Below are 27,565 nucleotides of genomic sequence, written 5' to 3'. Positions count from 1 at the left end.
AAATTAAACTTGGGCAATTGTATCTTAACCTTTTATTAGTAGATACATCGGACTTGGTCCATAAATGTTGGACACAAATGTTATGAATGGTTATAATTTTGATGTATGTGTAGGGACCCATAGGGTTAAATGCCCTATGGAGTGATATCCCTACCTCTTCACATAGATCCCTTATTACTGGGCAGTTTATAGTTTGCTCCTTTATTGGCCCATATGGTTGTCCACACCCCTTGCAGTCTCATATAGTGTCTAGTAAGGAGGTGTGGCTTCCTCTTTGGCTGCCTGTCTGCTTCCCAACAACAGCTCCATTGAGCCTGGGTGCAGACATAAGCCCCAGTAAGCCATATTCTTTTGAAGTAAAGTTGCGGACAGGGCCCTGTTAACAAGGAAGTTAGTCTCAGGACTAGACGCTCCTGAGCACGCTCTAGGAGTGTGACTCAGTCAGGGCTATTTAGAAAGAGAAGCTGTCGCTCCAACATAGAATTTAGTGGGTTTAGCCTACCCCAGGCTCTGTCTGCCTTGCTGTAGGGACCACAGTTCAGACACGGGTATCTAGCTAGTATTTACCCCTGAACCACCGTTGGCTGTAAGGATCCAGTCCAGTAAAGGGTATTCAGCCTTGGGACTTCTGGCTAGTAGCTCACCTCTACCTCCACTGTGGTGTGGTACTTCACAACTGCACTTAACTACCATTCTACCTCAATTTCTGTGAGTATTTACTGATCCCTGTGCTAATAACATTTTGTCTTGGACAATAAAGAGTTAATTAGTTCATCTGAAAGAGCTCCTGGCATCCTATTACTTTAGCACATTACACAGTACCAGTGGGAGTTGTACTAAAACTACATCCTGGGTTCTAGCCTTCCACTTGGCAAAGGCCCACTCCTTGACTGAGTCCCAATGTGCCCCATGCTCTAACCATAGCCTGGCATTTAAAGTGCTTTTTAGCCAAAAAGGGGTTACCTTATGTGTTATAGTACTTGGCTACTATGTAGTAGAGGGCTTCATCTAATGACATTTAAACTGTATTTTTGTTTGTCTGGGCCCTCTATACTTGTCGCCTATCTACCATATTGCTATACGGTGTGAAGAGGTCAGTCCTAAAGTGTTGCTGCTTCATAATCCTTTTATATGTAGACTAAACTAAAAATCCAAGGCGAGTAGGGATGTCAGACTTAGACAGATATAAGTGCTGTCCAACTAGCGGGCACCTTTTTAATCTCTGCATTGTTTACACCTCATGCTTAGACTGTAATTGCCCCATTATTACCTCTTCACACCTCAGCAGATTGTAGAAACAGTGCCAGCATTGTGTCACTGTATGTACTGCCTGCCCTATGCTGCCTGTGTATGGTGCGCACACACAGGCATCATGGGGCAGGCAGAGTATGACGCTTACACAGGCAGCATAGGGCATGCAGAGTACTGCTTGTGTGTCATACTCTGCCTGCCCTATGCTGCCTGTAGTAGGTGAAACTGGCAGGGGTTTGTTAGCAGTTGGAAATGGCCAATAACTGGTCCCTAAGGTGTGTGTAACTATGTGCTGGGGGTTTCTGTGCTATCCACAGGGGAGCAGGAGGCATATGGGTTTAAGGGTATGTGTTAATATGACATAATCTTTCACATATGAATGAGGGTTTGATATCTCTGCAGTGAGCACCAACCATTTGGGTGCAGTTTAAAAGGAGTGGTCAAAACTGGCTTCCATTAGAGGCCCTCCACTATGTATCCTAGAGAAATTCCGGCCCTCAGCACCACAAGTTGGATAGCACTGTGATAAATGGGCAATATCGTGCCAATACAGAAATCATCCAGTATGCTGCATACCTTCTTATAAGGGAATATTTATGTAGAATATCTAGAAATCTCTAAAATAGATTAAATTTTTTTTTTTTTTTTTTTGCCACTGGCTATTACTGTCAAATGCAGGCTGTCATGGTTTATAATTGTATAAAAATGATGAACCTGTAGCCAACTTGGCCTGTGTATGGGGCCCTCTGAGAGGCCATGCCTGTAGTGTATAGTATGATTATTTATGGGCCCCAGGGTCAACAGTCTGATCAACCACACACTTGCACACTTTCATAATTTGCACTGTCGCATGTTGTACTTTTGTACTCCGCGCTTTCTTAATTTGCACTTTTGCGCTTTTCAGTTTCATAATTTACACTTCACGTTTGCACTTTTGTAATTAGCATTTTCACTTTTGCACGTTTCATGTTCGCACTTTTCAGTTTTGCAGTTTGCACTTTTCCCTTTCGTAATTTGCACTTTTCACGGATGCACTTCCGTGGTTGCACGCTTGCACTTTTCACGCCTGCAATTTTCACACTTGCACTATTGCTCTTTTTGCGCTTGCACTTTTCACCCTTGCACTTTTGCTATAGGGCAGCATTGGCCAAAAGCACAATAGGAAGTCACATTAGCGGGTGAATGATGCATGAATTCACCGAAGGGTATAATTTAAGGGGGAAATGTTTATGTGCGATCATTGTAATACCTGGAAGAATAGCAGGGTGAATCTTTACAACCATGTTTTATCTGTGATGTTTTAGAACTAGAGGGTAGCTTTAAGTCAAAAGTCTGAAAACCTCTATCCTAAGGTACAACCTATATTAAAGTGTAACATAATCTAAAAAGAAAACAACAACTTTTTGGGTCATTTACATAGCATCACGTAGTGTGCAAAAAAGCCCACAATCTGCTTTAGGCCGAGCTCAATGAAATAGTTGCAGGTGGAGATACATAGACATCCACACACCTCTCCCCTATCTTGCTTGTCATTCAAATGCACAAATTGGGGAGGATCCGGTGGCTCAGGGCTCAGTCTGTACCACCTGCCCAAGAACACACTGTTGCCCCCTACTGCTCTAGCACTTGTTAATTACCACTATAATTAAAATAAACATGATTTATTTTAATGTGTTTTGTCAAGACTTTAAAATATGACCACATTGGCTGTTTACACTATGAAGACAATTTAAGAAGACAAAATAAGTGAAGTCAATATATTAGTCTCCTTTTAATGCTATTGGGTGACAATTGAAAAACTAAAATAATATATATCACTGATCACATAATTCTTTGCTAAAGTAGGTCACCGGATTCTCTAATTAGTACCGAGGGGTTGTGCGCACGATATTTTATAGTTAGTGTAAAATGAAACGAAAGATCATAATGATCACTTTATACGCACACACACAGTTTTAGTACAAAAGGTCATTTTCTTAGATACAATGACACTACAGTACATTCTTTGTAAACTGATACTATTGTTATAGCCATTGTGACCTGCAGCTTTAAAAGAACTAGCTATTGTTAAATATATTTCAGTGGTTATGTAGAACCAAGGGTGTGAACTGCAGGGATGAAATTGTACTTCTTAGTGAAATGCTGTACTGTATTAGGGCCACCCATGGGAAATCATGCAAGCACCCAAGGCTATCCTATCCTATACTTGTATGATCATTGTGCCAGAGTACAGTAAAGCCTTGTTTTTGAGTGATGCTTCAAGCAATTTTGGCAAAATTCACTATTTGCGAAACAGAACAAAGGTATTTTATTGCCACGAAGGCCACCAAAATCTTGCAAATCACCCATAACTTAGAGGAATACTGTCTTGGGTAAACATGTTGTTTTCAAAACACATCAGTTAATAGAGCTTCTCCAGCAGAATCCTGCATTGAAATAGATTTTTCAAAAACACACACACATTTTTTTTAGATTTCATTCTGAAATTTCACATGGGGCTACCCATATTCTTTGTTTATCTGAAAGCTGTTCTAATGCTAAAGCTGGCCATTAGAGATGTAGCAAACTGTTCGCCGGAGAACTAATTCGCACGAAAATCGGGTGTTCGCAAGTTCGCAAACTTTTAGCGATGTTCGCAATTTTGGGTTCGCCTTAGCTGGAGCCAAATTTTGACCTCTCACCCCAGAGCCAGCAGATACATGGCAGCTAATCAGGCAGCTCTCCCTCCTGGACCACCCCCGGACCACTCCCTTCCATATATAAACCGAAGCCCAGCAGCCATTTTACATTCTGCCTGTGTGTGCTTGATGAGTTAGCATAGGGAGGGAGCTGTGCAGGGGTTTGAGGGACAGTTTAGGTAGCTTTGCTGACTAGTAATCTACTTTCTACTGCTCTGTATGTAGCTGCTGTGGGCAGCTGTCCTGCTGATCTCATCTGCTGTAACCCAATAGTCCTTGTAAGGACTGCTTTTATTTTCTGATTACTGTTACTCTTCTTTTCATTGTGTACTGCAGCTCTGTCTGTGTGTGTTGGAGACAGGTGTGCTGCTCATAGTAGTGCACTAAGCACCAACCACACATTCACATTTTTTTTTTTATTTGTGTTTTTTTACTTTGCTACTGTAATTTATAGAGCCCAGTGCTATTAGTCTAGCTGTGTTGGGGACTGGTGTGCTGCTCCTAGTAGTTCACCTCCAGCACCAACCAGAGATCACTTTTTTTTTTTTTTTTATTATTTTTTTTATTTTTTATTTAACTTACTGTTCTTTAATGTGTCCAGTGCTGTTTGCTGTTATACATAGTAGTGCACCAAACACGATACACATAGTAGTGACATTGCTTTGCAATAAAATCACCTGAGCAATGTTTTTCCACCAGCAATAATATACAGTGGCTTGCAAAAGTATTCGGCCCCCTTTAACTTTTCCACATTTTGTCACATTACAGCCACAAACATGAAAGACCAATACAAAGTGGTGTACACGTGAGAAGTGGAACGAAAATCATACATGATTCCAAACATTTTTTACAAATAAATAACTGCAAAGTGGGGTGTGCGTAATTATTCAGCCCCCTTTGGTCTGAGTGCAGTCAGTTGCCCATAGACATTGCCTGATGAGTGCTAATGACTAAATAGAGTGCACCTGTGTGTAATCTAATGTCAGTACAAATACAGCTGCTCTGTGACGGCCTCAGAGGTTGTCTAAGAGAATATTGGGAGCAACAACACCATGAAGTCCAAAGAACACACCAGACAGGTCAGGGACAAAGTTATTGAGAAACTTAAAGCAGGCTTAGGCTACAAAAAGATTTCCAAAGCCTTGAACATCCCACGGAGCACTGTTCAAGCAATCATTCAGAAATGGAAGGATTATGGCACAACTGTAAACCTACCAAGACAAGGCCATCCACCTAAACTCACAGGCCGAACAAGGAGAGCGCTGATCAGAAATGCAGCCAAGAGTCCCATGGTGACTCTGGACGAGCTGCAGAGATCTACAGCTCAGGTGGGGGAATCTGTCCATAGGACAACTATTAGTCGTGCACTGCACAAAGTTGGCCTTTATGGAAGAGTGGCAAGAAGAAAGCCATTGTTAACAGAAAACCATAAGAAGTCCCGTTTGCAGTTTGCCACAAGCCATGTGGGGGACAGAGCAAACATGTGGAAGAAGGTGCTCTGGTCAGATGAGACCAAAATGGAACTTTTTGGCCAAAATGCAAAACGCTATGTGTGGCGGAAAACTAACACTGCACATCACTCTGAACACACCATCCCCACTGTCAAATATGGTGGTGGCAGCATCATGCTCTGGGGGGGCTTCTCTTCAGCAGGGACAGGGAAGCTGGTCAGAGTTGATGGGAAGATGGATGGAGCCAAAAACAGGGCAATCTTGGAAGAAAACCTCTTGGAGTCTGCAAAAGACTTGAGACTGGGGCGGAGGTTCACCTTCCAGCAGGACAACGACCCTAAACATAAAGGCAGGGCAACAATGGAATGGTTTAAAACAAAACATATCCATGTGTTAGAATGGCCCAGTCAAAGTCCAGCTCTAAATCCAATGGAGAATCTGTGGCAAGATCTGAAAACTGCTGTTCACAAACGCTGTCCATCTAATCTGACTGAGCTGGAGCTGTTTTGCAAAGAAGAATGGGCAAGGATTTCAGTCTCTAGATGTGCAGAGCTGGTAGAGACATACCCTAAAAGACTGGCAGCTGTAATTGCAGCAAAAGGTGGTTCTACAAAGTATTGTCTCAGGGGGCTGTATAATTACGCACACCCCACTTTGCAGTTATTTATTTGTAAAAAATGTTTGGAATCATGTATGATTTTCGTTCCACTTCTCACATGTACACCACTTTGTATTGGTCTTTCACGTGGAATTCCAATAAAATTGATTCATGTTTGTGGCTGTAATGTGACAAAATGTGGAAAAGTTCAAGGGGGCCGAATACTTTTGCAAGCCACTGTATTCCGTATCCACTACTGCAGCGTTTTGTCTTTGCGTGTGAAGTGGCTGTAACCTTTACACGACTTGATTGGCATGTAGACGCCGGACGTTTTAAAGCAGTTTATTACACAAGTTTAGAAATGTAGTGTGATTTCTGCCCTTTACAGCACAAAACGCAACGCTGTGTCAAAGTATTTTTCAGATAAATTTTTGCCCTTGATCCCCCTCCTGCATGCCACTGTCCAGGTCGTGGCACCCTTTAAAAAACGTTAAAGTCAGTTTTCTGGCCAGAAATGGCTTTTCTAGATTTTAAAGTTCGCCTTCCCAATGAAGTCTATGGGGTTCACAAAGTTCGCAAAAGTTCGCACTTTTTGGTGGAAATTCGCAAACTTTTTTTGTGAGGTTCGCTACATCTCTACTGGCCATACACGCACTGATGATATCATACGAAACCTCGTTACGTAAGATATTTGGTGTGTGCATGGTGACTCGGCAAGGCGGCCAATATTGCAGAAGGCTGCGGGTATCGTCTCGCCGATCGGACGGGTTAACAGATTTTGATCGGGCGCCATTGAAGGCGCTGAGCAAAATCTACGTTCAGGGCTGAATTGGCAGAAGGAGGTAGAAATCCTATTGTTTCTACCTCCATATCTGACGATTCAGCCCTGATCATCTGTGGAGGGTGGGAAGGATCTTTCGTGCGACCATCGGTCGAAAATTGCCTCGTGTGTGGCCTCCTTAAAGCTCAGACTCATGCACAAAGCACAATGTACTGAGATGGCGCCTACAAACCAATATTACATCTAAAAAAATACATTTGTTGGTTCAAGAATAAAATTTGAAATGGTATAGTGAATTATTTGCTATGTAAACAGAGTAATTTACAAATAAATGTAAATCATAAAATTTATGAATAAAAAGTATACCATAAAAATCATTAATTATTAGTGATCATAACAAATACTGTTACTTATCTCGCTTGCTTTTTGCTGCTGAGCCCCAAAGGGCCTTGATGAACACTTGGTAAACAGTGTCACTCTACAGCCTTACCCAATGAGACAGACCTAAAGCTTGCCACTTCTTCCCAGGGTCCAAAACTTATTTGACCTTTGACGATTTCAAAGCCAGATCCCTTTTTTTCAAGTTCATTTATTATAAACCTTGCACACCCCAATTAAGGTGGAGGAAGTAGAGAAACAACCACTGCCTGCCATGATAGAAATACCTGTGCAATGGTACAACTTAGGTTTTTTCAATACAGTTCCTGTGAATACCCCCTCTGGGTGGAGGAGACCACCTTAGTACACCTATGTACACCTAAAACAAACATTATGGCTGATACTGTATTATCCAATCTTCATGCACCACAGCCAGTCAGTAACTGTACTTTCCTATAACACTTAAATGTTTATCTGCTAATGGCAAGCAAAGAAAACTTGAAGAAAATCTATGATAGCAAAAACACAATCACCCCAAATTTCACACTAACTAACCTTTAAGCTGGACCTTCAGGACTTTCTAGGATAGCAAATAGTCATTCTCCCTTGAGGCTGAGCATTTCTTCCAGATCACCACAGTTTGAAAAACACTGGGTACAGGTTTTTTGTCCCTCATTAAATTGGAGCACCGTACCTTTAATCTACTTATAGATATATATATAAATGTTAAAAAAACTGGATTGTTTAACCATTAAATGATTTATGTAGCTTAGTCATCATATGAAAAATTGTTTGCTTGGGTGCTACAGTTAGTGTCAATACAATATACCTATTTTTAATTGTTTCCACGTAGAAAATTGTATCTTGGGTGTGGAAACCTAACTTTATGTTCTCATATAATATTTTGACAATAAAGTCTGAAATTCAAACTGCAACCCAGAACTGTCTTGCCTGCCAGTTAAATATCAGGTGTGATTTCTCATATTACCCAAGCCTTTATAAACTTTACCTGGACCTGAATGTTATAGTCTATGTCAATATTTCAACCACGATTTCACTAGATGTCTTCAGTTAATGGTATGTATTATGGTATGTTTGTTTGTTGTACAGAAAATGAATATATGCATCTACTGGCTTCCCAAATTAGTAGTGGAAGGGTCAATTCAGCATCTTTATAAAAAGGGAAAGGCTAACAAACTTTCTTAAATATGAAATCTGTTATATATTTTTGTACAACTGGTCCAAACTAGTAAATGTGTTTAATACTGGTACTGACTATTTACCATTTCTGATATTCTGTCATTGTTCTTAAAGTTAATTGGTATCTCCTTTAAAAGATCACAGAACGAGAAGTGCAAGTTCCTTTGTATTTTTTTTTTTTTTTTTACAGATTATTTGAAAGCATTCTGATCCGTCATTTAAAATGCATCTAGCACTTCTCCTGCTGCTGGTGATCTCTGCACAGAGGTGCATTGGACAGAACTGTTCAGCAGCATATAACAGACTTCCAGGTACAATGCTGAAGTGTAATCTGTACTTCGTCCCAATTTCTCTAGTGTTTGCTTTGCTTTCACTACAGTTATGGAATCAGTTATCCGGAAACCCATTATCCAAAAAGCTCCATATAACATGAAGGCGACCTCCCATAGAGTCCAATATTAAGTAAATAATTCTAATTTTTAAAAATTATTTCCTTTTTCTCTGTACCATGTACTGGATCCCAACTGAGATATGATTAATCCATATTAAAGGTGAAACAATCCTACAGGTTTTTTTTTTAAAGCTTGAACAAATTTTTAGTAGAATTATTGTAAAATAATTCAAATTACGGAAAGATTCCTTATATGGAAAACCTATCCTGTAATTGTATTAGTTCTATCCCATCATTACATTTAAAATATGCTGTTTAGTCTTAGTCCTTTATGGACTAAAGGATCTAAATCTTCATGGCTTGAAAGGGAATACCCTATAGCTTAAAGGGTATAGCCTATTATAGTTTACAGGTTAACATTTTCCAATTATAGAGGCATCTTGTTTCCACACAGCCCCACAAGCTATACTGTATGTAATGACTGGTTGGCTTCTGGTGCTAAATCTTTCTGTTTCTGGGGCTGGAAGAGCTTCTTAATGATGCACAAAACAGGAGTCTTCCAAGGGGGTGCCCACATGCTTCCTCTAACCAGCTCCTCATGCGTATAGTGCTGATTAATGCAGGCAAAGCTGTATTTACAGGAAATGTGCCAGTCTTTGCACTTGTTTCTGGTGCAACAAGCAGGGCAGGATGCCCTTAGCACCTTGTCCTACAGTTTTTTTAATAAGACCCTTTAAGTTTGCTCCTGCTGCTGTCAACTCATCTTATAGCAAAAATCCAAGATCTATGAATAAAACTTAAGACGGGGTAGTTCTGCTAAAAAATGTATTCTAATACCTTTATACTATAGATGGAATAAATCATGTCCCCTTTACAACTGATCTTCATTTAAATCTCCAGAAGACTTTGTTGTACCAAACTGAGTGTTTGTACCAAAGTGCATTTAAACATGTGTATGACTTGCAGTACATTTTATCTGAAAATGTTAATTGCTTTCAGTTTGTTCTGTGACTCTGTCCAATGGAGTGAACACCAAAACATAGACCTTAACAAAAATTGTTCTTGTTCAGTCATTTTTCTGAATTTAGCATTAGTGGCCACCCCATGGGCACAGAAATTCAGGATAAAATGAAATCATTTAACATTTGCTTTGCCAGTGGTTGGAAAATGATGCATCATTTAGTAATTCAAACACATTCACTTGTAACTTAGAAGTGTGAAAGACTACTAACAGTATTTCTACACATTTGTCAACATGCAATATGAGGATATGAATGTGGAACAGAAATAAATAATATGAAAACATAATGAATCAGAAAAATAGCACCTGCAAAGTGGGTTGCAGGTCTAGCACCCAATCAGAATTTGCTTTAACGCAACATATCTATACATGTCACCTCATAAGGGGCTGCTATGTGCTACTAGAACTGGCAGGGCCACCATCATTGGGGTAACGGGGGTAATTCAGAGGCAGAGGGGGCGCACCAATAGATGAGAAGGTGCCATATGTGGCTTGGGGTTGTTGTATAAAAACTCTTGCTTTTTTAATTAAAACAGACATTATTTGTGTCATGCACTCTGACGTTCTCCCTGCTCCTTGCATAGACGGAGCTCGATTTTTTTGTTTGGAGGGGCTAATGTCAGATGTAGCAGATTCTTTCATTGTGCAAAAATGAACACCTTAACTTACTTTCAACTACCTTCTATGCCTCCTACTGGAAGGAACCATACAGAAGTGCAGTTAATGTTGTTTTTTTCCATCCTAAAATGCTCAGGGTGGAAACATGCTCACAGCAGGCGCATTTTTTAAAATCTAAAACAGTGGGCATTGGCACCCCAAGCATGTTATACTATGTCAGTACTGACACACCAGACACATTATACACCTTGGGTACTGGCACACCCGGCACATTACATACAGGGGGTATTGGCACATCAGGCACATTAGATACAGTGTATGGCAGTGGGTAATGGCACTAAAGGCACATTATATACATTGGATGACAATGCCAATTTCAATTATAATACCCCCTTAAAAAGACAGGCTAAATGCAGTATTTTATCTGTAATACCATCAGTACATACATTAGGATAAATTAAATGTTAATTTTACATATCATGTATGCATTTCATGAACAAAACAACAGTAAGCAACAACAAGTAAAAAGAGAACCTTAAAAACACAATTTTCTTTTTTAAAAGAATTGGGTTAATTCATGAATGGTGCAAGGGACTGATGCTGGCTGATGCAGGCTGACGAAAAGTATTTATTAAACTTCCGGGGAAGCTGCTGTAGATTACTCCGGATGTATATAGTACAGGTATGGGATCCCTTATCCAGAAACATGTTATCCAGAAAGTTCCGAATTACGGAAAGGCCATGTCCCATAGACTCAATTTTAATCAAATAATTCTAATTTTTAAATATGATTACCTTGTACTTAATCCCAACTAAGATATAATTAATCCTTATTGGAGGCAAAACAAGCCTATTGGGAAAGATCCCTTATCCGGAAAACCCCAGGTCCCCAGCATTCTGGATAGCAGGTCCCATGCCTGTACATGAATGTAGTATCCGTCAGTGGAATGAAAGCTGCTGCAAATATTCCTGGTTGGAAATGAATACTTATATCAACTCCTGCCATGCCTTCAGTCTGTAAAGGTTTCTCTGCTCCATGGACCTGGTGCAAGAAAAGCCAAAGCACTGGTTAAGCTAAATAGGAGAATGTTAAGATTCAGGAAAGGTAAAGTATGATTAGAAGCTGAGATGATTAAAGCAGGTTATAACAGGTAGAGATGAGTATTATGTTTTGAGAAGTTTTAAACAGCCACACCATGCATCCATCATATTGGAGTCAGCAAACATTTATATGACCAAGATCTTTGACAAGTCAGGAGACCTTAAATGACATAAGTCGCTATTAGTGGTGGAGGTAAAGGTCAAAGTGCCCAATACTGGCACCCCCCACAACTGTCCCATTTCATGGCTACTGGCAGAAATCCTCCTTTTCAAAGAGCTATGAACCACAGTGTGGTATTATTGGGCTTGTCTATACTTACTGGCTCATTCTGTGTTTGTTGATGTAATTATCTGATGGGTATAACTGAAAGTAATGCTGTGGTATATTTGTAAATTCCTCATTAACTGGCCTAGCTCCTTATTTTCTACTTTATCTAAAAAAATAACATGTAAGAGAAAAACCTAAAATAACTATATATTCAACCTATATATATCACTTCTATATACACATGAACTAATGGAATATGATGTTGCCTTGAATGAAGGGGACATATGCCTGTACGTAAAATATTTTGGCAAATGGTGTAATGTACCATTCCCTAAACTGTACTACTGTTATTCAAGAAGTTACCTTCACTCTTCCAATATGTATTAATGTTTGTTTTTTTTTCCTTTTGAATAAGATAATAGTGATATTTCAACTGTTTGTGGAACCCAAGAGATTCAATTGTCAATAAAGGCTTGTCCAATTTGGTATGCCCAATTTGACCCAGCAATCTTGGCTCTCAGTGGTAAACAGAACATCTCTACATGCCTGGGAACCTTGGATACCTCAGGAGAAACTCCACTTTTAAGGTTTACTCTTCCTATAAATGACACCAGTGGAAATGTATGTGGCAACACATTTACAGTGAGTACTATCATTGTCTTACTCAGATGTGCTGATATTATGGCTCCTATCTACAAAACACTAAAATCATTAAAAGGTTGCACATTTACAAGCCACATATCCTTTTTTTAACTGCCAATGTAGCTTTTTTATAGTGTGGAGAGTGCAATAGTGGTCCCCACACTACTGAATTCAGCCCTCATATCCCCAACCAGTGACAGTGGGTGGTGGCATCACTCATCTTCTGTTTTATGGAACAGAGACCTCATTCTAGGCAGTTTATCTTCTCAGACCTATTTTTGTAACTCTCTGAAATGCCCTAATCAGAAAAAATTGAGCTTGAGTTTGGGAAATACCAGAATATGTGCACTAATGAGACCTTAACCTAAAAGTGTTTGTGCATTTTTGTATAGCATGTAATTAAAACTACTGTTGTACCGCAGATTATAGAACAACCAGGTAGCGGCGAATTCAGCTCTTATTCACTCGTCCAAACAGTGATAATATCTGGATTTGTGGATTCTACATTGAACATGGATTCTGGGGTTGTGTCATTTGCCACAAATGTCCACTATAACTTTTCCTGCTACTACCCTCTCCTGTACTTGCTAAATAACACCCAGCTTTTGACGTGAGTATGCTTGTGTTTTATTTACCCATTACTGAGTTTTGTTAGAACTAGCTAGAATTAGATTACGGTATCTGAATAATTATGTACATAGCAATCATCTTATGTGCAGTAGAAGGCATATTGTTCCTGGTTGCATAAAAATATATAATGCCATTGATTCACAACTGTTTTACCTTTAATTACCCATTTATGCTCATTTGGAAAAGAAGATTTTATCCTTGTTAGTGAACCTAAAAAAATTCTAGAACCTATACATGGAAAGCATGGTTCAAAAGCACAGGTTTGGTTCTTAAACTTCTAGAATGGAGCTCTAACACAGAGCTGCCTGTATTAAGTAGAGCCACATTCAGAGGGGTTGGCAGCAGGGAGACACGTGAGCTTTCCCTGGAACACTCACAGCAATCTGTGCCCCAGGTCATCAGTCTGCTTGCTTTAAATAGGATGCATCTACTTTTAAAGGCACTTTCTACTTTTAAATCTCACTTTCAGGAATTGTCTCTGTTTCGCATTATAGTAAATGTGAATCACTGGACTAATGATACAAAAAGACTACCTTTTCTGTAAAGTTCTGCATTTCTAAAAATTTATAAACTATAGGGCTTATTTACTATTGCCTCAATGCAGGGGATAGTGCAAGAGCACTAAGCCTATGTACAGAGAACTTGCACCCAGGGCAATATTTGCACAAGGTGTGGAATGAGGAGCTGCAAAAATTGCATAGAAAAGTGGTAAGTACAGAGTTCACTTGGGCAATGGCACTCAATAGTCTTCATGTCTGAAGGACTAGCAAGGAAGATGTTTTAGAGGACACCTATGTGCTGTCCAACTAAGTTGAATACAGAGCTACTGGACACAGGCAGTGCTATATTCAGAGCAAGGCCCAGTTCTTTGCACAGGGGTCACATAATAATGAGGCACGGCACTAGATTTACCCAGGTGCAGTAAACCACAATAACCAATCAGCGAGTCCAATTTACTAGTCTCCTATTTATAAGAATATAGCTAGATATATATATAGAGTGGCCATTTATGGGCCGATAAAAGCTGCTGACAGTACGAATTGGCAGTTTATTGGCCTGAGTATCAATTGCCATGGGTTACTTTACCTGGGCACACTTACTGCATTTAATTACTTATGGGGGGTGGAGGTAGCAACCCACATGGAAATGTGCAAACAGGTTGCTTTGCATTTTACTACATTCCACAATATGTTTAAGAAGTTCACTAAAATGTATATTACTGTACAGAATGTACAATATAACTGAATTGGAGTTTTTATATTGTTTGTAAAGATCCTTTGGAGCAGTAGCAGTGAACAGCAACAATGGCAGTTTCATCAGCACCTTGAGCATGAAGCTTTTCCAAGTGAGTATTCCACAACAGACTGTAGCAACATTAGAAGGACACTACTGAGAGGTGTTGGCTGTGTATAGAACTCATAGATGATTTCTAATGTAAGCAAATAAACATAGAATATTGCCATATACTTTAATACAGTTTTCTTGGACACAGTGGAGCTCATTTATAAAGACTAGCCAAATTTGCACCTTGGCAGCAACCCATAACACCCAATCAAATGTTTGATTTTGCTGTCAAAAACAAAAAAGCTAATCACTGATTGGTTGCTATGGGTTACTGCTCAGGTGCAAATTTGCCCAATGTTTATAAATAAATGAGACTGAATTCAATTAAAACTTAGTATATCTGAACAGATAATCTCTGCCAAATGTAGCCATGTGCACATACGAAAGACATGCACACGTGAAGTTTCTGATTTGAATCAGCCTTTCCGATCCAATCAATTAGGTGACTGTTAAAAACTATTATTTATAGTTAGTGGATCATATTTAGCAAAGCAGCTGTGTAAGAAAAGTATAGGCAACTACATAAACCCTTTGATCCTAGGTAAACTCAACTAAAATATAACTTTCACTTTAAGGATCAAGGATTGTCAACCCCCATGCTGCTAAATGGGACAGTTTACAATTTAAATCAGAAAATATACGTTCAAGTCTTTCTCAATAACCCATCAACAAGGTAAGAGTCTATAGGTGAAAATAATTTATACAAATAAGGTCATAAGTTGCTTATTTAATTTTTCTATTTTACAAAAGCCAATATGCTGAAACATGTTTGTCAGGGAATTGACTAGGTGTTTTTTTGTTATTCAATTACCAGTGTCAGGATATAAGCCAAAAAATAGAGCAACCAATAGTTGCCATACAGTTCCTAGAGCACTGGGCTGATTTTTCTTTGGGGTACAATCTATACAGCCATGACAGATTGCACCTCAATGGAGGGGGGTCCGCTGTGCTAGTGGAAAGAATGGCTAAGAGGCTGGAGGAGTGTTTAAACTAGACAAGGGGGGGGGGGTGAGCTAGAGTTTTATGGGAAAGCTAGTGTAGACAGGGTTAGTGGGATTAGCAAAGGGTCATGGGGGAGGAGAGAGGGAGGGGGCATAAAGTTTACCAGATATGGAGCTTCCGTTATTATAAAGGAAACAGATCAATATTCACCTTAGCTCTAACTCTCCGTTAGCTAATGTAAATATCAGAAGGAGAAGTAGTAATCTCCGCTGCATGCTGGCTAATGCGTGAAGCTTGTCAGGTAAATTAGGGGAGCTGCAGGCTATTGGCATGTATTGAAAATTATGATTTAATTGGTATCACTGAGACCTGGGGGGATGAAACATGCGACTGGGCTGTGAATTTAAATGGTTACACCCTTTTTAGGAGGGGCAGAGGGATTAAAAAAGGTGGAGGGGTTTGTCTTTATGTAAAGTCAGATTTAAAGCCATGTAATAAAGACATTACCAATGAAAATGGGGAAACCCTTTCAATAGAAATTTTAGCAGGGGCTAAAGGTTACACAGAAAATGATCATTGGTGTATGCTATAAACCACCCCGTATAAGTGAGGGGGATGAGACCCAGCCACTATTGCAAATAGAGGAGGCTTGAAAACTGGGTCAAGTTGTTATTATGGGGGACTTTAATTATCCAGACATTGACTGGAGTAATGGGGTGGCTAGTAGGTTTGTAAATATGCTAAATGACTTATTTCAGGCAGTTCAAGAACCTACTAGGAATGACTCTATTTTGGACCTGGTTATATCTAATAATGCTGAACTCATCTCTAACATTTGTGTGGGTGAGCATTTGGGGAACAGTGATCACAACATGATCTCCTTTAGATAATGCTGCAGAGACAGCTCTAAAAGGGATTAAATAAAACACTCAGTTTTAGACGTGCAGACTTTGCCAGTATAAGGGCATCTCTGCAATGTGTCAACTGGGAAAGGCTTTATACAGGGTTAGACACAGAAGAAAAATTGAATATATTTAAAACATTGCTTTGCAGGTATACACAACAGTATATTCCCCGTGTAAGCAAGGAGAGACATCGCAAAGCAAAACCTTTATGGCTGAATAAAAGTGTTAGTGTCGAGGTTGGTAAGAAAAAATGAGCTTTTAAAGCATTTAAGTTAGCTGGGACAGCAGAAACTTTCATCAGGTAAAAGGAAGCAAATAAAGCATGCAAAAAAGCAATCGGGCAAGCTAAAATAGAGATGGAAAGGGATATTGCAGCTAGGGGTAAAAAGAATCCAAAATTATTTTTTAATTATGTGAATAGTAAAAATATTTTGAACTCTTATATTTCACCTGTCTATACATCTGAGGAGCCAGATAATGAAGGCTTCCCTTTTAATATGCCCAGTTCTAGTAATTTAGCTACTGACGCGTGGGTCACTCGGGAGGAAATTCAAAAGAGACTTGAACATGTAAAGGTAAACAAAGGTCCAGGACCGGATGGGATTCATCCCAGGGTATTAAATGAGCTGAGCGCTGTGATTGCCAAACCTCTAAACTTAATTTTTCAGGATTCGTTGAGGTCTGGCATGGTGCCGAGAGACTGGCGGATTGCTAATGTGGCGCCATTATTTAAAAGGGAATCCCGTTCTCAGCCTAAAGACTATAGGCCTGTTAGTCTGACATCAGTAGTAGAAAAGCTTTTGGAAGGGGTAAAAAGGGACAGGGTACTTGAATACATTGCAATTCACAATACTATAAGTTTGTGTTACAGGCCCACACTGAGGCCATAGCAACAGTTATTCTGAAAAAGAAAATAAATGGAGATACAGAGCTAAAGTTACTGGTTTGCTGCTTCCGGTCACATGTTTATTACATAGATAATTTACAATATATTGTTTATTCAACAACTTCTTGTCCTTTACTTTATCAGCTGACCTAGGTTGTACTATACATTATGCTTTTTTAGAGATGCCAATATCTCAACAGCATTTTACTTGTGCCTAAATTGTCCTTTAATTCACATTCAAGGCAAATAAGCATATTTGACACATGACATTTTCACACTATAACAGAGGTACAGTATTTACACATTTAGGTGTACTTCACTTTACAGTAATGTAATTTACTTGCTAATAGCAGAAATATGGTAAACTCAACATAGACTATAGGACATCTATTGATATCTACTTGATTCACAATATAGTTTGCAGCAGTAGGCCACTTAAATGTTTTATCTATAACCTACTACAGAATCAAAATAAAGCAGAGAGAATCTCTGTTTTGGTTTGTAAAACATATCCCACAACTAAAGTTCCCTAATCTAAGAATATACATAAGCATTCATATACCTAAAACAGTATGAAAAATGTTGCATAAGCCATTTTGTCATTTGTTTCAGTTACTATGTTAATTGGGCCAGTGTTGTTAGTGGAGTACCGCAGGGGTCAGTCCTTGGTCGTTTGCTTTTTAACTTGTTTATTAAAGGAGAAGGAAAGGCTAATAAAGAGTTACTCTCAAGCTGCAGGCATACCTTCAGTTGTCTCAATAGTGCGCACAAAGACGCAGCAAGCAAGTGCTTGAGGAGGGGGGGGGGCTGAAGCCTGGCTGGGGACGCATGTGCAGTAAAGAGTAGTGAGGTAGAGGTAGAGGAAGAGGGCATCCCCATTAAAGATGGCGGCACTGTTCACTGAAAAGAGTCTGTTGTATGTAGTAAATGTATCTCAGTAAATCTTTCTCTAGGCAAGCCAGAAATATAGCGTTTCTACATAGCCATAAATATATATATACATAAATAGTAGTACTATTGAATAGTGTGCTTAATTGATTTTGACTTTTCTTGTCCTTTAATGATCTGGAGGTGGGCATGGAGAGTACTGTTTCTATTTTTGCTGATGACACTAAATTGTGCAAAACTATAAGTTCTATGCAGGATGCTGCCGCTTTGCAGAGCGATTTGACAAAATTGGAAAACTGGGCAGCAAACTGGAAAAGGAGGTTCAATGTTGACAAGTACTTTGGTAGAAATAATATAAACGCGAGCCATCTACTAAATGGTAGTGTGTTGGGGGTTTCCTTAATGGAGAAGGATCTGGGGTTTTTGTAGATAACAAGTTGTCTAATTCCAGGCAGTGTCATTCTGTGGCTACTAAAGCAAATAATGTGCTGTCTTGTATAAAAAGGGCATTGACTCAAGGGATGAAAAAACACAATTTTGCCTCTTTATAGGTCCCTGGTAAGGCCTCACCTTGAGTATGCTGTGCAGTTTTGGGCTCCAGTCCTTAAGAATAGAGATGTAGCGAACTGTTCGCCGGAGAACTAATTCGCACGAAAATCGGGTGTTCGCAAGTTCGCGAACTTTTAGCGATGTTCGCAATTTTGGGTTCGCCTTAGCTGGAGCCAAATTTTGACCTCTCACCCCAGAGCCAGCAGATACATGGCAGCCAATCAGGCAGCTCTCCCTCCTGGACCACCCCCGGACCACTCCCTTCCATATATAAACCGAAGCCCAGCAGCCATTTTACATTCTGCCTGTGTGTGTTTGATGAGTTAGCATAGGGAGAGAGCTGTGCAGTGATTTGAGGGACAGTTTAGGTAGCTTTGCTGACTAGTAATCTACTTTCTACTGCTTTGTATGTACCTGCTGGGGACAGCTGTCCTGGGCTGATCATCTGCTATAACCCAATAGTCCTTGTAAAAGCAGTTTATTACACAAGTTTAAAAATGTAGTGTGATTTCTGCCCTTTACAGCACAAAACGCAATGCTGTGTCAACAACGTATTTTTCAGAGAAAGTTTTGCCGTTGATTCCCCTCCTGCATGCCACTGTCCAGGTCGTGGCACCCTTTAAACAACTTTAAAATCAGTTTTCTGGCCAGAAATGGCTTTTCTAGGTTTTAAAGTTAGCCTTCTCATTGAAGTCTATGGGGTTCGCAAAGTTCGCACTTTTTGGCAGAAGTTCGCAAACGGGTTCGCAAACTTTTTTTGTGAGGTTCGCTACATCTCTACTTAAGAAGGATATTAATGAGCTGGAGAGAGTGCAGAGACGTGCAACTAAACTGGTAAAGGGGATGGAAGATTTAAACTATGAGGTGAGACTGTCGAGGTTGGGGTTGTTTTCTATGGAAAAGAGGCGCTTGTGAGGGGACATGATTACTCTGTACAAGTACAGGGGGGATTATAGGCAGATAGGGGATGTACCTTTTTCCCATAAAAACAAAGGCCACCCCTTTAGATTACAGGAACGGAACTTCCATTTGAAACATAGTATCCAAGGCTATTGTGGTATATACAGTATAGTTTATGTATGTGAGTGTATAGATAGGTCAGTATAGGTTGTGTGTGCTGGGTTTACTTGGAAGGGTTGAACTTGATGGACTCTGGACTTTTTTTTAACCTTATGTAACTATTAAAGATTTTACAAGATGCAGGTATTTTGTAGCGATTTCTATTACGTATATACTCCAGATTCTGTCTATCCCCTGTAAAGACAATGTTTTTCCCTCACCTACTACTTTCATCTGTCTTTCCAAAGTCCTTATTAAGAGTTTGCTCTGTGTCCGATATTCTAGTTTTGATTGGAAAACTCTAGTAAATGCTGTGTGCTGATTTTTAATAGTTTTCTATACCTGTGGGAAAATCTGTACCTTTTATTATATTCCCTTAGGAGGGGCATTTAATAATGTTTATATTTTTTTTTTTTTGCACTAAAACTAAAAACACATATTTTACCATTTGCTATGCGTAAAAACCACGCAAACCACTATTTTTATTTGTTTGTGCTTTTTCAATTTGGGTCTTTTAATAAATTAATTGATTTTTATGGTGGTTTTAGTGGAAATTAGTTTATTTATGTTTATAAAACCAATAAAACCATGACAATTTGAATGTTGGTAAATCTGCCCCTAAGTCTCATGTTATATCCTATCAGCAAAAGTTTGAGACATGGTTCAGCTTGTGTTTTGGCCTTACGTGATATCTTAGGTTCAAGCTACTTTATGGTTCAACATAGCTGATACCAGTCGGAGGTATATGAAAACATTGTATAAATTAACTAGGTTACCACTGCATTACTATCTAGGAAGCCCTGAAGCTATAAACGCAGGGGCTGCATGACAAGGGATCCGAATGACCAGCAGCCAGATTACACTGGTTTATGTTTAAAGATTGAAAAATCAGATGCAGCTGTGATTGGGTGAGAAGCAGTATGTTAAGGAGGGGGAAAGCTGGGCTGGGGGTGGAGAAGGATAGGGATATGATGTCACAAAAGAAGGAGTTCACTTCCTATCTTCTGAACAGGTAAAAACATCCCACCCACCCTCCCCTCTTTTTTGCATATTTTGTAAAATGCCAGGATATTTTCTTCTTTATGCTCTCATATTATCTGTTAATAACAGAATGTGAATGTTTTCCTATATGCACTGTTATATTGTGGTTTCGGTAACACTATACAGTATGAATGTGAGAGTCTGCATGGTATTATTTATGTTAAATAAAAGTCAAATCCTTGATCCAGGGAATTTTCCGATCGCCAGGTGGGGTCAGGAAGGAATTTTTTCCCTCTTGAGGCATAATTGGCACAGGCTTCAGGCTGGGTTTTTTGCCTTCCTCTGGATCAAAACAGTGGATATATGTTAATGTATTTTAAGTTGTTTCTGTCACAGCAGCAGTAGGACCTTGCCAGAGTACTGCACAGGAAATTTTAGAAGAGGGAGAAAGGAGCTTCTCTCCTTTGACTGCACGGTGGGTTGATTGATACAGACGCTACTACTGCTTGTGCTAGGTGACAGCCTGCTTGGATTTCCTATCATCGAGGCACTGCAGATTCAGGACCGGCAGCAGGGCTGCTGAACTTCTCTCATGGTGGGAGATGCAGCTCCTGCTGGTAGCAGAGTTTGGGGCCATCCTCTCTGTAGGTAGAGGCAGCCTAATACTCAGTGGTGGATATAATGACATAGTGCTGATCTCAAGTCTTCAGTAAGGAACAGCAGAGCATAGTAGCGATCTCTTATGGAATTCTGGCTTTGAATATTGCCTTGGGGTGAGGCTGGCAAGGTCCTATTTATTTGATAAAATGTAAATAAATGCTGTGGCCTCTTTTTACCCATTTCCATCTCCTGGTGTTTTATTAATGTATGTAACAATGGGGTTCAGAGGGATGGCTGAAGGCGAAGGGAAATTGAGGAGTCCCCTTGTCATGACTAACCTCACTATCAGTGCTGCACAGGCTGGGCCATCAAACCACTGCTTTTACTCCTCAATTGATTGCCCAGCACCACACATTGTACACCACTGATTTTACATGTGAAAAAGTAGTAAAACCATGCACAAACTCTGGAAAAGCACAAAGCTTATTTAGCACAGAGATTTTCCTGTGTCAGGCACAACTGCATTACTGTGGGCAAAATCGCTTTATAAAAAATCTTATTCTTTTCCTTTTTTTTTTTAGTTTCAATGTAATGCTGGATCAGTGTTTTGCTACACCATCACCTCTGCCAACAGATGTAACTGTTTTACCAAGTGAAAGATACAACTTCTTTACAGGGTAATTTTTAAAATGAATATAAATTTGCTATTTAGGGTTAGCCTGAATTTCCCTTACTTCTTGGTTATTCCAGTAAGTAGTAGGAGTGAAAGGGTGAATTTTCCCATTTAAATGATTATACTGTACAATTAAAGAAAACACTTTGTTTTTTTTATAATCAGTCAATATTGTGGGTAACCAGTTGCTGTCTAGCTTCTTGTTTTGAAGTCTGAACATTATCGTATTGTTCCATTGCTGAGGATTCATGTAGTAGTGGAAAAGCCTACAGCATAAACTGCTTTAACAAAACTGGCAGAACTCATTCTCCATTGCCTCGTTTCTATTGCACAGGGTCAACACAATCAGTTCCAGCTGCTTACTTATGGTATTTGGCAGCACTGCTGGACAAAACCATGGAATATTCAAAGGTTCTGTGTTTTTTCACACATAAGCTCTTGAGAGCAGAGAAAGAACTTACCTCAAGTTGCCCTTATTGCAAATCATCTGCCTTACAGTCCCATTATTAAAATAATAAAGGGGTAATAAATAGTTTGCCCTAATCTAGTAACCTATAGCAACCACTTAAAAGTGTGCTTTTAAGCAGCAGAGCAATATGTACGGGCTACTGATTGGTTGCTGTGGGTTACTAGATATTACATTACCCCTTAAGAGTTTTTAAAATATTCCTAGAGGGAGAGTCAGCTAAAACCATAGAACAGCATAGGGCTATACTTACCACTCCCATATTCCTATTCCATCCATCTATCCTCTATATGAGCTCAACCAATGGGTTTAAACGTATTCGGTATGCCAAGCACCCCTCTCCCCTAGCATAACCATTTTTCTATTTCCACTTGCTGTATCTTTACATACCTCAACCACTACATTAGACATTCTGCATTGACCCTTCACACTATAGTTACATTTTCTAGCTGTTTTAAAGGATCTGTGCATCATGGGGGCAATCTGCATTCAATAAAATATGCTTTTTTGCTTCTTTTGGTTTGCTTGCTGGCTAGTGAGTATAAAACAGTGTTGTAGCCAGATACAATATTTGCATATAATATATGATGTAATGATAAGATAACACAGTAATGTGATTTTCCTTGCTTTAGTTGCAACGTGTCAAGCAGGACAAACGTTACTGCCAATGGAATAGGAAAAGCTGCCATTTTCAACTTTGACACTTTCCGCTTCATGCAGCACAGTGGGCAGAAATCATCATCCATATATGTGCACTGTGTTACAAAGTTGTGCAAGCCAGAAAAATGTCAGGTGTATCTTTCTGTAAGTTCAAGCCAATGTGCTTGTGTGTTATTCCATGCCTTGCTTTCTAAAACGTTAGAATTGAATTAAAGACAAAACCTATTTTTCACACTTCCTGCAAAAAACCCCCCAAAAACACTAACAATACTTCCTACTTTTTATTTGTTTAATAATTATGCACAAAATTAACTAGTATTATTTTTTATTTTAATAGATATGCTCAGGGGCAAGAAGAAAACGAGATGCTCCTTTAAGTGATAGTACAACTGACCCAGTGACAGTGTCTTCAGGACCCATCCAAATAGAAGGTGCTGATCACGCTTTATATATCCATATACAGTAGAACCCCCATTTTACGTTTTTTTAAGGGACCAGGAACAAAATGTAAAATCTGGGAAAATGTAAAATCAGGGAAATGAAACAACTTATTTTTCAAATGCTCAAAGGATATAAGCCCAGGAGTCACTTTTACTTTAATATTTGCATTGTTAATGACAAGGGTTAAGCAGTGCAGCATTAATGTCACCCTATGGTGCATCATGCGCAAGGCCTCTCTGATCGTCAGATGCACAACCTAAAGCAGTAAGTGATTTGTGCATTTTGTACATGACTGTATGAGGTACAGTGGAATTCACTATTTACATACAGAACTATGGCAAAATATGCACATACATTAACATCAGTACTCGATACAACAAGTATTACTCTCACCAGGAGTCCTGAATTACCTCTACTTTTGGATTGTCTGGGTGTACTAGCCTCTCTACTCAGAGCCCAGATCTGTTCTTGCTAGCTACCATATACTTTGTTGATAAATAGAGTCTCTTCTCCTAGACTTCCACTATAGTACTCCCTTACCTCAGGGTCCCTGTTGTTCTCCTGACCACCCTGCTCCATTGAGTGAAGACTAAAGAGGACTAAACCTAAAATCCTATACCACATGACTGCTCTGGGCCAACAGAAAATTTCCACAGATCTTGTCTAACAGAATCTTCCCAAATTACAGCAGGATAAGCACGTAATTTATAGCACAGTAGCCATAAATGTTAGCTAGCAGTTTAGCTAGTTATATTTGTTATAAAGCATAAGAGTGAGCTCCCCTGCAGTAATATTAATCTGAAAATGCTTGGTCTTCTAACATTCTGTTACTGGCAAAGCCCTTGTTGTGTTCCCTCTGTACCTGATGGGAGCAGGTATGTGTAACCACTATAATCCTCAGAGGTCTTAGCTGATGTAAATATGTATATCTTTATTTCTAAAGCACTACTTATGTACGCAGCGCTGTACAGTAGATGTATCATATGTAATATATTACTTTTTGTGTTACTAGAGAACTTGAAGGGGATTTAGGGTGAAGACACACAGAGCTACTTGTAACCGCTCCTAAATGCCAGTAAATACCTTGTCACAGACGACACTATTTCGGACTTTTAAAAGTACGTTTAGGAAAAATTTGTATCAAATATAAATTTCTGATGTGCGTTAATTGCACGAAAAATTGCATCGTGGGCATACGAAAATATTGTGTTATGATCCGGAAGTTCTGAAATTTTCGTATCCAAACGATCGTAAACAGCGCGAAAAACTTTCTGACTTTGAACCTTTAGTGCATGTATTTGGAAGCCTCCCATAGGACTCCAACCTGGCCCAAGGAAAGTCACGATACCGAAGCTTAAATGAATAACAAAACTTTCGTACTCATTGCCACAAATACGATTTTGTTGCACAAATTGTCGCAAAGTACAAAAAAGTTGCGGAAATTAATGAACAAAAATAGCAGAAAATACGCACAGTACGAAAACGTAGAAAAAATAAGAATTTTTAGCATTTGGACACAATCGTACTTTAATGAATATTCCTATAAAAATTTCCTCTGCTAAAACACACAATTATCAGTAAATGATCAGCACTGTCTGTTTTTGAAGCCATGATAAGTAACTGCCACTAGTAGCTCCATGTGTCTTCACCCTTTAACACTGCTGTGCTGCACTTCTCAACCACACTTGACTTAGTTTTTACTGAACTGCAGATCCCAGCATACTTTAGCATATTAGATAGAGACCCTTATTAACTATTCTAGCAAATAAAATAGCAGGTATGTACACAATTATAAATGCTTATTATTACTTTATTTTATTTAAACTTTTCTTTTATACATTTATAGACAGAAGAGAGGATACTCTTGTAGAAGGTAAGCATGTTCTCAAAGAAATCTTTATTTAATAGATGACTTGAGAATTACTAGACCGAATTGCTTTATGTTTAGAGACACTTTAGGGCACTGACAGGCAGTCACCTACGGGAAATCTCCTCTCCAGCGGATGCCAAGTGCTGAAACTGCCTGCCCCTCCACATTAATTTGAATCACTGGATGTAAAACATTTTACATACATCGACACTGGGCAATTGGGCAAAATTGCCTCATTTCCATATTTTTGGGATGGCAAAAAGGCACTACTGATAACTTTAAGCGCCATGTGTAAAATACAGCAACAAGAAAAAAGAACTACCAGAAAACTTTTGGGCCAATGAGAATTACCCCAGCTATTCGGCACAAGCCTTTATCAAGAGGAATTCTGAGGCTTATTCTGAAACATTGGAGTAATTCTCACCTTAATTAGGGTGATGGTTTATACTCCAGCACCTTAAACTAAAACTGATGCAAAATGGATTTACATTTAATTGCCCTCCCTCCATTGTATTTATAAGGGTCTGGCAATCACCAATTAATGACACAAATTATACAGAAACTATGCCATTCTACTTTGGGTCTTGTTTTTATTCAGTCTTAAATCTCTTACGTCACAGGGTAGATATATATTTTTCATTTAAATAATATACCTCCTATTTAAGGAACTAAGGGGAAATAATTTTTATGTTTTTTGCCATTTGTATTGTTTGCTGTTAGCTACATTTAGAACATCTTGGATAAAGAATGTCATGTTATTTCCCTAGCAATTCCAGAAGTAAATCAGCTCTCAGACACCTCGAATGGACTCATCATTGGAATTATCATTGCTGTTGTCATTGTAGCATGTCTTGCCTGCTGCATTAGAATCCTGTGTAAAGTGTACCGCCTCAAAGCTTTTCAGCACAAGTGACTCGCTTTCCATGCATGCGAATGTTTGTATAGTGCTTAGAATTTAACTGACTTAGGTACTTATCATTTTAATTGAGTTTAGGGCAAATTTGTTTTGTGACAATAATAACAGTTGTTATTAACAATTATGATCAAAGTAGGGATGCAGCGAATCCAGGATTCGTTTTGGGATTCGGCCAAGATTTGGCCTTTTTTAGCAGGATTCGGATCCAATCCATGTCTCTGGCCAAACAAATCCTTAAAATCATGTGATTTTTTTGTCATACAAACACAAAAGTTGAAAATATTTTGCTACACGCTGCGCAAGCGGTTCTCCTTAACCCTTCCTTATCCTAATATGCATATGCAAATTCAGATTTGGTATTCGGCCAAATCTTTCACGAAGGATTTGGGGTACGGTCGAATCCCAAAATAGTGGATTCAGTGCATCCGTAGATCAAATGCTACCCGCCTGTATAGCAGTTAGCAGTTTTATACACCCTGTTTTAACAGTTTTACTAACCTGTGCTTAAAGACATATCGCCTGTTGGAACATACAGCAGAAAGTAGATTCTTTACAGCAGATAATATAACAGTTTCATGTTACAAAGCACTAAGCAAGCAATAAGCAGTCGTCTGTGTATCACTCTCACTCTTTATTATCTAGTGAATAGGCACACCTTACTGTATTGTCTATTCACATCTATTCTGCTGGGAACTGCAAGGACCTAGAGCACTTAAAACAGTTGTATTTTGGATGACAGATGAACCCTTGTTCAAGGTTTTTATTAGCAAGAAGACTTCTAATGATGCTCTTCAGCAAAAACCGCATTATGCTACTTCAATTATCAATCCAAATTAAGTATGTAAGACTGTGCCCATTATTTTGTAAGTTATTTCTATCTCTTGAGAACTGTCTGTGAAGGATGCCTGTGTTATGCATAATTAACTTCTCTGTAACAGACCTCATTAATTATTATTAATCAAAATCATTGTTGGAAAAATAAAATATTTTTTGCAATTTATACCTGATTTTACCCAACAAGCTGCATACATATTTGATGCTACATTTCTACACTTGATGCTACACATTTTTACAGTTTGGAATTAGAATGGCTAACTGCATTTGCATAGCACACAGTTAAAGTTAGAACCTGAGTATTGAATATATACATTTTGAACTATGATGTGGTTCCAAATACATAGATCTACCATATTTCTAAGATACAAGTGGGTCCAGGGCAAAGGTCTCATTGTTGGTCCCCCACTGCACCAAGGAACTTATGATAGAATTACCCTTACACCGATGATATTATAGAGCAGGTAATAAAGAAACACCCTGTGCTTATTGAAGTAGACATGATACTTAAAGGTGGCCATACAATAAAAGATCTGCTCTTTT

General features: G+C 39.0%; 1 protein-coding gene across 1 annotated transcript; it reads left to right on the top strand.

The window, feature by feature from the left end:
• Positions 1–8,137: 8,137 nt before the first annotated feature.
• Positions 8,138–27,188, top strand: LOC116412322 (zona pellucida-like domain-containing protein 1). The gene is made up of 11 exons (XM_031906427.1): positions 8,138–8,214; positions 8,528–8,648; positions 12,152–12,378; positions 12,801–12,988; positions 14,281–14,353; positions 14,928–15,025; positions 21,744–21,839; positions 22,934–23,105; positions 23,299–23,392; positions 25,249–25,275; positions 26,040–27,188. Exons 2-11 carry the CDS (start codon positions 8,561–8,563, stop codon positions 26,183–26,185), a joined length of 1,209 nt encoding a protein of 402 aa, XP_031762287.1. The 5' UTR covers positions 8,138–8,214; positions 8,528–8,560; the 3' UTR covers positions 26,186–27,188.
• The last annotated feature ends 377 nt before the right edge of the window (positions 27,189–27,565 follow it).

This window comes from Xenopus tropicalis, chromosome 7, assembly GCF_000004195.4.
Source record: "Xenopus tropicalis strain Nigerian chromosome 7, UCB_Xtro_10.0, whole genome shotgun sequence".
Taxonomy (NCBI): domain Eukaryota; kingdom Metazoa; phylum Chordata; class Amphibia; order Anura; family Pipidae; genus Xenopus; species Xenopus tropicalis.
This window is presented reverse-complemented; position numbering and strand designations above follow the sequence as displayed.

Bases quoted from the DNA above. Each gene is read 5' to 3' on its own strand.
- LOC116412322 (XM_031906427.1), top strand. From the start codon at position 8,561: ATGCATCTAGCACTTCTCCTGCTGCTGGTGATCTCTGCACAGAGGTGC. The intron at 12,379-12,800 runs GTGAGTACTATC...GTTGTACCGCAG, and splicing joins TATGTGGCAACACATTTACA to ATTATAGAACAACCAGGTAG. The intron at 25,276-26,039 runs GTAAGCATGTTC...TTATTTCCCTAG, and splicing joins AGAGGATACTCTTGTAGAAG to CAATTCCAGAAGTAAATCAG.